This window comes from Punica granatum, chromosome 8, assembly GCF_007655135.1.
Source record: "Punica granatum isolate Tunisia-2019 chromosome 8, ASM765513v2, whole genome shotgun sequence".
In the NCBI taxonomy this organism is placed as follows: domain Eukaryota; kingdom Viridiplantae; phylum Streptophyta; class Magnoliopsida; order Myrtales; family Lythraceae; genus Punica; species Punica granatum.
The window spans coordinates 637507-653006 of record NC_045134.1 but is presented as its reverse complement, the minus strand read 5'-3'; the positions used below and the strand labels follow the sequence as shown (position 1 = coordinate 653006).

General features: G+C 38.8%; 2 protein-coding genes across 4 annotated transcripts; one reads left to right on the top strand and one right to left on the bottom strand.

The window, feature by feature from the left end:
* Positions 1-422: 422 nt before the first annotated feature.
* LOC116188384 (nuclear pore complex protein NUP1) lies at positions 423-7783 on the top strand. Of its 3 annotated transcripts, none has more exons than XM_031517700.1 (10): positions 423-841; positions 1878-1924; positions 2263-2384; positions 2854-3046; positions 3140-3448; positions 3541-3627; positions 3724-4210; positions 4295-4410; positions 4756-5276; positions 5565-7783. In XM_031517700.1, the coding sequence occupies exons 1-10, from the start codon at positions 559-561 to the stop codon at positions 7279-7281; spliced, it is 3882 nt and encodes a 1293-aa protein (XP_031373560.1). In that variant the 5' UTR covers positions 423-558; the 3' UTR covers positions 7282-7783. The 3 variants fall into 3 exon arrangements, with proteins under 3 accessions (XP_031373560.1, XP_031373559.1, XP_031373562.1); XM_031517702.1 differs by adding an exon at positions 1298-1408 and having other exon boundaries at positions 427-841; positions 3724-4410; XM_031517699.1 differs by having other exon boundaries at positions 3724-4410.
* A 955-nt stretch (positions 7784-8738) lies between these two features.
* Positions 8739-11290, bottom strand: LOC116188386 (F-box/LRR-repeat protein At4g14103-like). Its single transcript, XM_031517708.1, has 5 exons — positions 11236-11290; positions 10902-11008; positions 9923-10768; positions 9607-9753; positions 8739-9258 (listed from the first exon to the last, which is right to left on the bottom strand). The coding sequence occupies exons 2-5, from the start codon at positions 10950-10952 to the stop codon at positions 8917-8919; spliced, it is 1386 nt and encodes a 461-aa protein (XP_031373568.1). The 5' UTR covers positions 10953-11008; positions 11236-11290; the 3' UTR covers positions 8739-8916.
* Positions 11291-15500: the final 4210 nt, after the last annotated feature.

The window sequence follows — 15500 nt, the reverse complement described above, 5'->3', positions numbered from 1 at the left end:
GCTGGTTTTTGATGAATAACTTGTAATACCTGTTTCGAAAACATAGCCTTGCCACGATAATCTCATCAGTCAAAATGATGCGACTGTAAAGAGATATGGAAAAGGAATTGATAGATTATGAAAGAATTAGGACTTGTGGAGTGATTGTGACATTATAATTCATTTTTTTAATGCAAAGATTTTAGAAAATTCTCCATCACCACTACAAATAAAATAATTCAATAAAAATATTATTAATAAACTGCCCTACCCAGCCATCCGTTCACAAGCACAATTGACGACCCTGCGTCGCCCGTCATTTCCTAAAGAAGGACCACAGGTCATTTTACCAAAAGCCCACGGTATACGCAGACCGTAGAAATACGTTATATCGGTGGTATTGCAATTTTCATCCCAATATTTTAACACCGTACTCCCTCCCTCCCTCTCTCTCTCTCTCACTATCTGATGCGTACAAAATAATAAAAACCCTAATTTTGGTTTCCCTCCGCTCCCTTCCGCCATCTCTCTCCCTCTCAAAACCCCAAAATTTGAGCTTTCACTGTTCCTGCTTCTCCCATGGCGACGGCGCGAGAGGAGAGCAACCCATACGGGGGCCTCGGCGCTGGTGGCAAGTTTCGGAAGAAACCCTTTCGGAGGCCGCAATCGACGCCGTACGATCGCCCCCAAATCAGAAACCCCACCATTGTTCCCGGTGCTAATGGTAATGGTTGGCTTCGGAAGTTAATGGATCCAGCTCACAAGCTCCTCGCCTCGACCGCCCAGAGATTCTACGCTTCTTTATTCAGAAAGCGGCTCACTCAGGCCCCTCCATCTCCCCTTCCGCTCCTGCATCCGCCAGGTCTGTCTTTGAGGCTTCGTTTTCGCCGGTACCACTGTTCCCCGGTTTTCTTAGTCGCAAAATTTTTTTTCTCTTTTAATTAATTGACAGTTCCTTGTGTTAGGGCTTTTCAACTTTAGTTTTTTTAAGAAGAAGTTGCGCTGTTCTGCTACGTTTGCAATTTGAGTCCTTGATAATTTGGAATTATAACTCTCATCCATTGATGCTTATGAGCGTCCCCAATTTTCTTGCTTGCTTTAGTTTTCTATCTCAAGAGAACTAGGGTTTACGTGCAATTGGTTTCATTTCTTAAGTGAGAATGTAGAGTCTGGACTGTCTTCTCAATTGAATATTATCAGAGCGTTAAATGCAGTTGCTTTGTGTATTTTACTCTCTTTTTTTCCAGATTTATTTATTGAGCATTTATAAGGATTTCGATTATTAAAAATGAACACAGGCATGTTATGGATTTTTTAGGGACAATATTTCGGTTGTCAACTGGCCAGTGAATATTATTCCGCATTTATGATCTTCATTTCAAGTATGGCATAGTCCACAGTCTATCAATGATGTGGGATGGGAATTCAGGTGCTCAACTTTTTCCCACCTACTTATATCTAAAAAATGATTTTTCTTTCCATTGGAAATGTAACGGGAAAGGGAATCATGATAATGGCACCCTTTTGTTAGCTGCTTGATTTGTTATCTGCCTTTTATTGAAGTAGTCTGCTTCTATACAGTTTGGCCTGGTCCTAGAATTGGTGAAAAGTCACAGGTGGCTTGAACAAGTTTATCATTATACTTAAACTAAGTGAGTCCTAGTCCAGAATTGAACTCGTGCCTTCTTTGGTATTATTGAAGAAAATGCTAGCCAAGTTGGTGTTTTGTCTCCTAACTCTTTAAGTAATTGCAATCTGTTTTTGTGTGGGAACTGTCATCACATTTTAGTCTTCTTTTCTCTTTTTATTCCTCTATCTATCTCGCTTCCTGTATCAATGAGTTCTTAGAAGTTTTCTTGGTGGTCTTGCTAATGTTTGTTAAGCTCATGATTCTTCAGAGAATAAGCTAGAAGCTGGAGACAAGAATGAGGCAGCAATCCCTTTGGTAAGTGAAAACTTTGACATCTGTGTATTTTTACTTACCGGATTGACTGTGTGTTATGAATTCTGTCAACTTTGTTATTTTCTTAACAAAGGTTGAATTTCTTTTACAAACTAAGAGATGCTTTCTAATCATAAGAACTCCACTTTGGTACCATAACCATATTGAAACATTGCATTCAACTATTGTATGTGAGTTGTTTCTACACACTAGTTGACAAGTAAATGATGTCATTCTTCTGCTGTGCTGCTCTTTAGTTAGTTCTCTCTCTTCTTCTTTTTGGTCATTTATTTTTCTGTTTGTGGACTCTCAATTCGTAATTTGTTTGCCTCTTTGTGAAGAATGTCTCTAAAGAACAAGAAGCAGCATCAGATGGCCATCAGAAACCTATTGTTAGCTCTGTTCCTGGAGAAGGCTCTTCTATGGACTTCGAGGAGATTTTGAGGCAGAAGACTTTCACCAGGTTATCTTTCTTAAAAATCAACATCTTGTCCCTCTTGGTATCATACAAATACTTTTTTTTCCCTCCTCTTTCTATAAGTTATCATATGTTAGATATTTCTCTTGTACATATATAACCTTAGTTAAGACTTTGATAAATTAGGTTGGGCAATGGATGCTTGCTGCCTTTTGTAATTTAAGTGTAAGTTTCAATAAATGGTTCTTCTTTTGGTGTTCCTCTGTATATAATGGGAGAATCGAGTTTTTCTCGAATATTTTTCGGTGTTCGTGATCTGTTATGAGTTGGTAGCTTGGACACTGCTTATTACTCCTGTTTGCTGGTGTAATTAGGTTAATCTAATTTCTTCATAGGGAAATTTCGTTTCAAAGATCTGGCAAGAAAACCTTAAACATAGATAGAATTTTCAAGGAATTATTCCTGTATGCGTGAAGCTGTCTGGGATGCTAAAATCTTGGATTTCATTGCACAGATCAGAGATAGATCGTTTGACTGCCCTCCTCCGTGCTAGAGTTGTGGAAAATCCGGTTGAGGTGGAAGAGAAAATGCCCGATGTTTTCCCTTCAAAGTCAAGTCTGTTTCAGGAACGGGAAGACGAAGTGGCAAACCTTCCTCTGCAAGATGATCGGAGTCGCCTTATCCCCACCAAGGCCTTAAACTCAAGTGTAGGAAAACTAATATTTTTCATTTTTTCTTTGTCTGCTTTGCACTTAGAATCTATGATGCCTTTCTCACCTTATTGTGCAATACGTCTCCAGGTACTTGATGAGGACCTAGCTTCACCTGCAGAGCTCGCAAAAGCTTATATGGGCAGTAGGCCATCAAAAGTATCACCATCAATGCTAGGGTTACGCGGTCAAGCACTTGCAGAAGATTCAACAGTTCTGAATGGCTTGGTACATTCTTCACAATCACCCATTTTATCTATTGTGCCTAGCCCATCTGGACATGTTGGGGTTCGTGAGAATGGTTATGCGACACCAAGGTCTCGGGGCAGATCGGCTATTTACAGTATGGCCAGAAGTAGAACACCATATTCAAGAGTTCATGTGGCCAGTACACCGAAGGTCTGTGCTGTGGGAAATATTGTCTACTATGTATTATTTTTGTACTGATCGTGTTCTAAAATCTTTTCCCCCCCTATTTCTCTGGCTTCCAGAGTTCTGGGCCTATGACCGATGGTTATGGTGGACCGTTGACAGCTACCCAAGCATTGGAGCATAACAGAATTCCTGGATCTGCTAAGGTGCTAATTTTTTGCTAGATTAAATGTTGGTTCATGTTTTCAGGAGTTTAGAAGTGGAATCATTTAATTTAGTTTTCCATTTTTATAAAAATGCAGGCTTTGAAACGGAGCAGTTCGATCTTTGAGAATGGTATCGGCTCTGGTGGTCCCTTACGTAGAATTCGTCAAAAACCGAATCTTTCATATCAGAAGAACTGGAGCATGCCAACTTCTGTAGCTTGTGAGCCTTCATCTTCCACACAGAAGATGCATCCAGTGAATGAAAGAAAGTTAAGCATAGGAGAACAGTCAAATATAGCACCTGTTTCATCAAAATCCACTGAGATGGCTTCCAAAATACTTGAGCAACTAGATAAGATAGTATCACCACCCAAAGAGAGGTCTTCAGAGCTCAAGCTAGCTATTGCCAGGGAGAAAGCACCAGCCAAGCTGTCTCCGTCCAAGTTACAAGGACAAGCACTAAAAAGCCTCAAACATATTGATTCATCAAAGTTCTTGGAGTTTGCCCGAGATAACAATAAGCCTGATAATTCAGTTCCCAGATTTTCACATGATTCTGGAGAAACTAGTAAGGAAAAGCAGGGTAAGTTTGAACAAACTGGTCCATTGAGAATTTTTGCTGCTTCAGATAAACCTTCTCCTTCAGTTAATGACTTCGAGAATGCAGTCCTTTGCAAAAAAGATGCAGTCCTGATCAGCACAACAGGAGATGCTAATTTGACCAACTCTCTCCCCCATATTCCTGCTCAGAAGAAACGTCCCTTCAAGATGAGTGCACCTGAGGTAAGTCTGATCACCAGTATTTCTTTTATCAAGATTGGACTATGCAAGTGTCTTGTCCATGGGCTTTCTCTGGTTTTCCTGTTGTGAGGTTGATTTAGTTAGTGGTTCTGTTACGACATTTAGATATAGGTTCTTATAAATTTTCAGATGTCACTTTCCTACTCTCTCACAGACTGGGTATACTTTTGGAGTGCTGGTGAACAACTTTTGGATTTATGATAAGTAGGTTGATAGTGATAGTTTGTTCTCTGATCCGTCTTTAATATATAGGTACTTTTTAATCATACTATATTGTCTTAGTAATTGTCACATAATTTTCAAAGTTGTTATGTTATTTGGTTTTAGGACTACTTGGATTTGGAGGATGATGGTTATCCCAATGGAGTATCTTCTTCATTGGTTGAAGTAAGGGAGAATCGGGATACCTGCACAGTTGAATGCAAGACAAGTGATGCTCAAGCTACTATTATTTCAGGGAAGCATCAGACTGTTACTGATGATAAACCCTCAATGAATTTTTTCACAAAGGAGACATCTAAACAAGGTGCTGATGGAAAACAAGTAGTTGCTCAAACACATGCAGATAACTTTCCAAGTATACGGGTTGCTAGCACTAGTTCTCAATCAGATCTGCTGGCTACACAGTCTACTTCAGAATCTAATAAAGCAGCTTTATTGAAGGATCCTGCTCCTCCTCTGTTCAGCGCTGGTGATAAAGTTGGTCTTCTGAAGGAGCAGAATGTCCCTAGCGCTATTTTTGGATTTGCTTCTAATAATAATTTTACCGCCAACAGTGCTATATCCTCCTTAAGTGAACTGTCTAGTCAAAAAATTCCTCCAGATTCCAGTGCACAAAGTTCAATCAGGTCAGTTTCTATGCTCCTGTCTGACTTGATTGATATTATCAGTAATGTTCACAGTTTTTGTGGTTCCTTAATAGCTATGTCTAGCGGATCTAGTAAAGGGGAAGTGGTGATAATTAGTTAATCAAAACGATCACGTCATGGGAAATAAATTCGCTTAATCATTTTGATGAGTATTTCATGTATTCAAATGGACCTGCGTACTAACATTTAGATTGTTATTTGAAATGGAACTACTTACACTGATAAATATTCTAGAGGTTATATTGATCCTATCTTTCTTATTGGCAGTGTTGCGTCTGATGTTGGTGGTTTATTTTCCTCTTCGACGAAGATGCCTGAATCTGATAAAGCTGAAGAGAAGAAAACCTTGAAGGATGGGGCGCCCTCTGGTTTGCCTGAGGGAGAAACTTTGGCTATTGTGTCAACTTCATCGCCAACCTTTACATCCGGAATTAAATCGGCTTCAAGTAATGGATCCACTTTTTCTTCCCTAATTGCAGTGGACTCAAATGCCTTCACGAGTCAGAAGCCATTTAGCATCCCTTCATTGCCTGTCACCTTTAGTGGCAACAACAGCAGCAGTACGCTATCCTCCATCATTACTGCCACCGCCTCAAATCCAGCTCTACCGACCTTCAAGTTTGAATCTGCTCCATCAAATTCAGTTTCTCAAGCATCATCTCCTGTTGTGGTACCTTCAGAAGAAGGCAAGACCAAGGCAGATATGGGCTCCGGGAATATACTTGGCAGTACTTCTCTTGCTGCAAATTCTACCTCAGGAAGCAGCATTTTTGGGTTTGGTGCTGCATCTGCCATTTCAAATGCCAATTATCAGAAAGAGGGTTCTGCAACTACTGGTGCTGCCAATGGATCAGCCCAGGTTCCAGAATCTACTGCTACTGGGACTGGACTTGCTTCCTTCACTCATAGTGTTCCCGTTCAGTTTGGGTCGTCTTCATCATCTGGGCAGTCCACTACTATAGCAGCTCTTTCCACCAGCTCATTGTTTGGCTCATCCTCTGCTACCAAACTATTTTCGTCAGGTACAATGCCTTCTTCAGAGCCCAGTTCTGTGACCCCGAGGTCTTCTAGTGCATTTGGGCAAGCGAATACCACCACATTTGCTTCATCATTGACCTCAAAATCCGAATCTACTGGCTTGTCTTTCGGCTCATCACCTTCCTCTAGCAATGGTTTCATTTTTGGATCTGCGCCTGGTTCATCAGCCTCTAGCAGTGCTCCAGCTTTTGGATTGTCAGGGACCTCATCTTTTCTTGGGTCTAGTGGCACTTCTTCCGTCTCTACTGCCCCTCCCGGTTTTGGCTCCATTGGCACTTCATCTGCTTCTACTGCCGCTCCTGTTTTTGGAACCGTTGGCACCTCATCTGCTTCTACAGCCGCTTCTGTTTTTGGATCCATGGGAAGTTCATCTGCCTCAACTGGTGCTTCTGTCTTTGGATCAACCACAACCTTTTCAACCTCCAGTCCCTTTGGATCGATGGGTGCCTCATCGGGTCCCACCTTATCATTCACAGGAGCACCTGCAAACACCTCATCTGGTACAACCTTCTCGTTCACATCATCTGCTGCTAGCCCTGCACCTCCACCTGCGTTTGGGAACTCCAACTCCCCCTTTATATTCGGGTCACCCTCACCGGCCAATAACAATAATGCCGACCAAATGAGTATGGAGGACTCTATGGCCGAGGACATGGTCCAGGCTAATCATGGCAGTACCCCTCCAACCCCATCGTTTGGTCAGCAACAGCCCATCTCAGCGCCAGCAGGCTTCGTATTTGGTTCAAATGCTGGGGCTGGTGCTGGTGCGAATCCGTTCCAGTTTGGAGCTCAACAGAATCTCTCCATGCCGCAGAGTCCATCTCCATTCCAGGCTACAGGAAGCCAGGACTTCAATGCCGGTGGGGGGAGCTTCTCACTGGGCACGGGGGGCGACAAATCTGGGCGTAGGATCATCAAAGTCAAGCATAAGCAACGGAGAAAATGAGATGAAATTTGCCGGTGTTGTGTGATACTGAGAGATTCCTTTGGCACATGCGGAGAGGGGTATAGAGCCACCTGGTTCAGGGCTCTTGTGGGAATGGATCTGGTAATTTGATCTCCCGCCTCCGCTGCCCCTCTCGATTCTTTTTCTCTTTGTTCTTTCTTGTTCCGTTTTACATATCATATGCACTTGTCTTGCAAGGCTGTAAGGGTGTCACAATTTTGTACCTGACTTTATAAAAGTGTAATGAGTTTGGCTGTGGACTCTCTGTACCAACCCTACTAGTAGTTGTAGTAGTAGTGGTGGTGGTGGTCGTCGTAGTTATTAGCTAGTTGGTGGCTAGTGCTACTCCGTACTAGTAGTTGTGAGGTTTGCAAAATGCGTCACATTTCTTCCTGTTATCCTCCTTCCTTCCCCTTCTATATTTGTAACATAAGAAAAGAAAAGAAAAAAAAAGTGTTATTGATCTTCAACTGAGGAATCGAATTAGCCTTCTTGTTGTGCACTCCTCGTGGTGTGCCCTTTGCTCTCTTTTCCTGTTGGCTGCAGTACTGTTGTCGGGAGACGCTTTACATTAGCATCGTAAAACTCGGAGCTGTCGGAGATCATTACTTTTGTTATTTATTATTACTTTGAAACTAATGGAATTTTTCATATGGCCCCCTTCACACAACTGCCTATGAAGCCCATTATTATTTCCTTAAGATTTTATTTTCTCCCTGACAATATTATATTTTCCATGAAATTATGAGAAAATTTTACTTCCGAAATTCTATAATAAAAAATTACTACAGCGATAATAATAGTAACAACGATCATAACTAGGAAGGATCCTGCACGTCTCTAACATTGCTTTCATTTGGTAGTGTTTACATATGATCAAATATAAGAGAAGATGTAGTAATATTGGAAGAATAAAATTAGGAACAAATTAATGTAGCGTGACTATTTTAAAGTAGATAAGATCATATAATTTTGAAACTGTCTTAACTTGGTGAACATATAGACGCGGAGGAAAAATTTACGATATGACGAGTTAAATTATTATTTTTGTCAAATTATATGAGACCCCATTACTGGTCTTCGTACTTTCACGCATTTATGTTAAGTTAGTATATAATCTTAGAAATTTTAATAATTCTCTTAGTTAAAAGGTTTAATTTTCTAATTTGATTATATTTAAGAACCATATGCTTTTATCATGAGAGGTGTTAGAGACAGTAGAGATCCCTTAAAGTGCTGTTTGGATGGGTGTAATCTAGAGGGAATTACCGGAGTTTTCTGTATTTGGCATGAAACTCGGGCCCGTGAATCTCAAAATTGAGATAAAATATATGAAAGGTTATAAATATTGTGTTAATAATAAATATTCCCCCCCCCCCCCCCCCCCCCCCCCCCCCCCCCCCCCCCCCTCCCCCCCCCCCGAACAAAATTTAATATATGAAAAAAAAATTAAAGTATGAAAGATCATAAATTTCATCAATAAAGTCATTGATTGTGCATTTTACCTCCTACCTCATATCCTAGCTGAGCAGTAAATTTTGTGTTAACTGTAAAGGATTAACAATCCAAGTAATGGAATATGTAACCTGTATTTAACAGGGCTGTTCAGTACACGGCTATATATCAATATTAATATCAATATCTATCTTGAAATTGGATTACCGCCAGCTCCACCTCGGATGGTAGCATTTGCTTGAGCTCGGATGGTAGCGTTCGGTTGAGCTCAAAGGCACGTTTTCTCCTCCCTCTTATTGCTCTATTTATACCACGACTAAAATTGCATCCTTCAATGAATGATGGGTTCCGACAATCGACGATAAGCTTTTGAAGTGATACAACACCCTTGATCAAGTATGCTGCAAGGCTATACTCCACTTTGCGCCCAGTAAATCGTACAAATTCTATCACCCGTAGAAATTGATGATGCAAGTTAGCTGACTCCTTGCTTGTGATTAGCCATTCATCGAGGTGATCCACCTTTGAAGAAAAAGGAAGAACGCATTTTATTATCTTTAATTGATCATCAGAAGTGGAGTCAAGATAGAATTAAACCCGAATCTATATCATACATACACACCGACGCGAGCTTAATTAGCTCATAGACTGGTCAATCAAGATCTAACTTAACATATGATTGTTTATGAGGCTGTCATGTAGTTCATTGGCACAAGACAAATATATATCAATAAATAAATACGAGACAAACATTCATCTGAAGGAGTAGAATTACATATGATTTGACTAATAATCACTCGAGGAAGAAGTCGATCAGGACATAAGTAGAGATCAAACCGAGCGTTAGGTAATTAGGAAAATTTAACTCACATCCAGCGTAAGATGTTGCAAGCACGGGGCGGCCTTTATCAGAGAAGTCACTCCGTGGAGAGTGTGCATATCATTAAATCCTCCTAATGTCAAGGACAGGTGCTTCAGACCGCTTAGGTCAGGAAGATGAGGCAACCAATGTGGTACCTGTAAAAGGTAAAAAAAAAAAATTAAAAAAGAAGAAGAAGAAGAAGAAGAAGAAGAAGAAGAAGAAGAAAGTATGTGCAAACATCCTTAATTAAGGGCAAAAAGGGGCTCTGACGGACAGGGGGGAGACAGAGAGAGACACTAATTGGACTTGCAATGTGGAACTAACCATGTGCCAATAGAATGTGTCCAGTCGAAGGGACTGGAGCTGGGAAATGTAGCGAAACAGTGGGTGGGAAAGAAGATCGAAATCGTCATGAAATCCATCGATGAGCAGATCAACAAGCCGTGGTGCATGCTCGACGTGCAACATCTTTAGGCCACCCGGGCATTTGAATGAAACAAGGTCAGGAGTAGGGGCTGATATCATGATCGAGCTCACAAAAGTGCACTCCGATATATCAATGTATTTCAATCTCGACATGGGACCTGTGACATTGACCTTCGAGTCTGGGAAACTACAGCTCAACTGTAGTCTCTCCAGGAACTCACTCTCCAACAAGAGATGCTCCAGACAATCGGTACTTATGAATACATCTTTAAGGGAGAGGGATTTTAGTAGTCTAAGATTAAGAAGAAGATGGGGCTGAATCGAGGGGAATGTGTAGGGAGTAACGTTGCATCCGTAATTCTGATGGCAGTCAAGCTCAAGCACCTGCACTCCCTTCCCTAGGGCGAAGTTAAGCCAGGAGTCGATTTTGTGCGAGAAGGTATCATCCAACTGGAAGCGAACACGGAAGCGACTTAGAGCGGCCGAACCCCAGTAACCGCCGATGACTCGGTCTACCCACTTGACATACTCGAATGCCACTCTGCCGCCCACTAGTTTTCCTTTCCCGATAGGACGATTCAATGCAACCTTTCTCGAGGCGTCCAAATCCAAGCTCGGTGAGCCCAACCAGAGAAACCTCCATCTACGTGCCAGGATGCTAGTTCTCGCTGCTTCTTCCGTTGGTAAGAGCGACAGGATATTGTCAATAAGGATGTCATCTGGCAAGAGGCTCAACCGATCCTCCTTTTTTTTTTTATAGGCGCAAAATTGTAAGCTTGATTATATTACATAATTACAAGAGTATGTATCGGATTATCAACAACTGTATGGAGGAAAAGAGAGTTAAATATGTCGGCCAAAAAACCGATCAACGTACCGGTAAGATGTCCGAACACTGAGCCCACCTTACCCTTTTCTTTTCTGCCATTATAGGATCAAGATATTTTTCGTCCCCCTATATCTGTTGGAACGAAGCAGCCAATTCTATGACAGAAGTCATTGTGGAGGAAAAACAGAACACATATCAATTTTATTTCACCCGCAAGGAAAATACAGAAGTGTATACATATATATATAGACAAAAGGAAAAACGAAAAATGCAAAACTTGAAGGAGCCTGACGTCTATGATCATAACCAAAAATAAAAATTCAAAACAGAAAGCTTTTATAAGAGAGAGATTGAAAACCTGAGGGAGAAGAGAACTACGTACCTCTCCAGTCGAAGGGTTAGATGAATTGCGCTGCTTGGGAGCCCGTCAAACTCTTTAGATGATATACCTTCTTATATATATAATCCTAAAACCCTAAAATATTAAATTCATCTAACTGAAAAAAGACCCGTAAAAACTAAAGAGACTCTCTCTCCATATCTATATATATATATATATATATATATATTAAACAAGGATACGGTATCTTTGAAATCGATACATATATAATTGGATTGAAATTTAAATTGGAAATTTTTCTTTTTACTTGTGAGTAAAAACTAAAGAGACTCTCTCTCCATATCTATCTATATATATATATATATTAAACAAGGATACGGTATCTTTGAAATCGATATATATATATATTTGGATTGAAATTTAAATTGGAAATTTTTCTTTTTACTTGTGAGTAATCTTAATTTGTTTTCCTCCTCCCGCGAATCGGTTTAGGAAATCACCCGATCTCAAAACGGTATGCGCGATACTTCTTTAACACTCAAGATCAAATTTAATTTTTCTTTAATAGTGATAATTAGTCATAAATCAATTATTAAAAATGGAAAAAATATTCACAATTAAAAGAGTTTGATCTCTAAATGGGCCGACTTGACTCGAACTCAATTAGTCAAGGTCTATTGAACTTTTTCATACCACAGTGCACAACGGGAAAAAGAAAAAAGACATTAATATATATACCTAAATGATATACCTTCTTATATATATAATCCTAAAACCCTAAAATATTAAATTCATCTATCTGAAAAAAGACCCGTAAAAACTAAAGAGACTCTCTCTCCATATCTATATATATATATATATATATAGTAAACAAGGATACAGTATCTTTGAAATCGATATATATATAATTGGATTGAAATTTAAATTGGAAATTTTTCTTTTTACTTGTGAGTAATCTTAATTTGTTTTCCTCCTCCCGCGAATCGGTTTAGGAAATCACCCGATCTCAAAACGGTATGCGCGATGCTTCTTTAACACTCAAGATCAAATTTAATTTTTCTTTAATAGTGATAATTAGTCATAAATCAATTATTAAAAATGGAAACAATATTCACAATTAAAAGAGTTTGATCTCTAAATGGGCCGACTTGACTCGAACTCAATTAGTCAAGGTCCATTGAACTTTTTCATACCACAGTGCACAACGGGAAAAAGAAAAAAGACATTAATATACGATTTAAAGCCATGAGTACGAGGAAAGTCCCGAGATTGGAGGAGAATCATGGAGTTGGAGGAAAATCCCCAAAACTCAAGCCATCAATTCAACCCTGGTTTGCATGCAGGATTGGTGATGGGAACTAGGACCTCGTTTTGGTACGACTCATGGTTACCAATGGGCCCTTTGATTAACTATTGTAACAGAGGGTTCATGTGCTTCCCTTCTACCTCCAAGGAATGCTAAGGTGGGAGCGTTTGAAAAGTTAGTGTGATTTTAAAATCATGATTTTGATTTTGAATTTGATTTTGATTGTGGAAAAAGACAAATGAGATGTTATTATAAATTTGACTTGAAAAATGTGTATTTTTGTTGTGTAGTGTGTTGAGTTAAAATCAAAATCACGATTTTAAAATCACACTTACATTTCAAACGGGCCTTTAGAAATGGAGAATGGCACTGGCATCGTAGTAGAGGTCTGCAAGCTGCTGTTTTATTGTGTTACAAAGTAAATATATTTTTTAAAAATCAGAATAATTAATATGAGTATATAGGTGTGTTAAAACGAACATATAAGTATAATAAAAATGATATCAATACTACAAAAAAAAAAATCCATCATATATATAATTCCTAAAAAATATGATCCTATAAAAGAATAAATTTATAACATTATGCTATTAACTGATAAAAAATAAAAATAAGGATGTTATAAACAATGTTTTATGTGATAAATTTATATTAACAAATAATTTAAAAATATGATGCGTACTAATTGAAATAATTAGTTTCAAATTACCATTGCAATAGCTAGCTTACTCTAAGTTTTATTAAAAAATTATTATTTGACTATTAAAGTTAATAATTGAAATTATTATTAATTTGTATAAGAAGATTGAAGTTTAAAAATGTAAATAATTACAATAAAAATTATATATAGATATATGACACGAACCCGTGCAACGCACGGGCAAAACAAGTGCATTAGCAAAATTGGTTTGAGAGTCTAATGAAAGCGCCATTTATGATCCGACAACAATTGTTTCTTTTGTTATAGTTCATTTCTTCCTATATTGCATGATACCAATTCTTTTCTTCTTCCTTATTCCTTTTCTTTTTCAACATAATATTCAATATTAATGTTTTTATTTTCTAAATCAATAAAACCATCCTCAAAATGCGGATATTAAATTATTTCATCCTTAATTGAGTCTGTGGAAGCACTAATTAACCCTTGGATGGTTGTTGTTTCTTTTCTATTTCTATTAGTTTCTTCCTCATATTGCATGATATCAATTATTTTCTTCTTTTTTGTTTTTTTTTCCCTCTTTCACCGTGATATCCTGTATTAATAATTTGACCCGTCCTCAAAAGGCTCAACCGATCCCTTTTTTTTTAATAGGCGCTCAACCAATCCTTTTACAAAAATTATAAGCTTGATTATATCCCATAATTACAAGAGTATATATCGGATGATGAAACGAAGAAGAAGAAGAAGAAGAAGAAGAAGAAGAAGAAAGAGGAAGCAGAGCAGCCACGAACGAACGAAGAAGGAAGCAGAGAGGAGGAAATGAACTGAAGATCGAGTCCGAAAAATTGAAGCAAGCAGTGTTGAGTGAAGTGAGCACGACTGGGGGTTCCCCTTTATATAGGGAGTTTCAATTTCAATTCAATGGAAGAGGAGATGATGAAGGATGGATGACCGGGGGGCTCTTGTAGTGTTCGGGCCTCCATCATGTGGGCCGAAAATATAATTATATATTACTTTTTTTTTCTTTTTGATGAATTATACATTACATGGCTATATAATATAGATAGAAGTATTATTTTGTCCGAAAAATTCGTAAAAATATAGTATTATATATGATGATGTTTATTACGCCCTTGGTGTCCTCATAGATGTTTATAAATTTTTTTCCTTGTAAATAAAAACTTCTACGATTATATTGATGAGTTTCAATATCTTAAAACTTTTATTTACGACAAGGAAAGTAACGAAGAGAAAACAAAACATTGTTTATTTTCAAGAAACATGATAAACGTATAATTTGTTATGCTTCAACCTAGAGCTTTCCTAAATAAATATTAGTATGTTCGTCTGATAAGCAACATTTATTATTTTTATGCATTATTTCAACATGATGAATCACTTGATTGACAACATTCGGACTACCGGCATCCTGTCTTGGAGAGAATTGTAAACCCCATAGGTAGTGTCTAATCAAAATACCAACCACCTTACGACATGCCTGTTTATTCACATGGTGATTTTTCTAAATGAAAAGTTAATGCTAAAATTGAGTATAAACGAAATTATTTTGAAAGTGCGTGATATAATTTTTAATAAAAATTCGTGTTTTACTAGGAAATAGAGTAAAGTTCATATTCTTTCTCTAGGTTGTATTTCAAAACTTTTAATGTAAATTTATATATATGAATTTGTTGATCATGCTAATTACGCAGAACCATTCTTTGGTGATTGATCGTGAATTTTTTCAGATTCTATATATTTAAACTTTAGCTTAGCTTGGGTTGGATTAAACTTACGGAAGGTTGGTTTAAACTTAAAGCCCTTGGCCCAGTCCACTATCTTCTTGGGTTGGATTAACTTTAGCTTAACAGATTCTATATATATTGTCCGTTAGCTTAGCTTATTGGATTAAAGCCCCTTGGCCCAGCCCACTATCTTCTTATTCTTCCTCCTCCGCCTATAAAATGCATTCCCGCCCCTCTGCACATCACAGTACTCCGCTCGAACAGAGTGAGAAGGGAGTGAGCGAGCTTGCCTCACTTCATTCGATTCCTCTGATGGACAACGACGTCCCCCTTCACCCTAGCCTTTTGGCCTTAAGAGCGTTACGTGAGGCCGACTGGAGGCTCAGATCCATCAAGAGGGAAATCAGAGAGCTCAAAGATGAGGCGGGGAGGCTAGAAGAGAGAGTAGCAGAGCTGGGCGCCAATGGTCGGAGGAGCCGTCGGAGGGCCAGGAAGCTCGCTCGGTCGGCTCTTGACTGGGTCGGTGACCAGAGGATGAGAGATGTAGAGAGGGAAGCAGAGCGGCTGGAGAATGAAGCTCGGAGACATGAAAGAG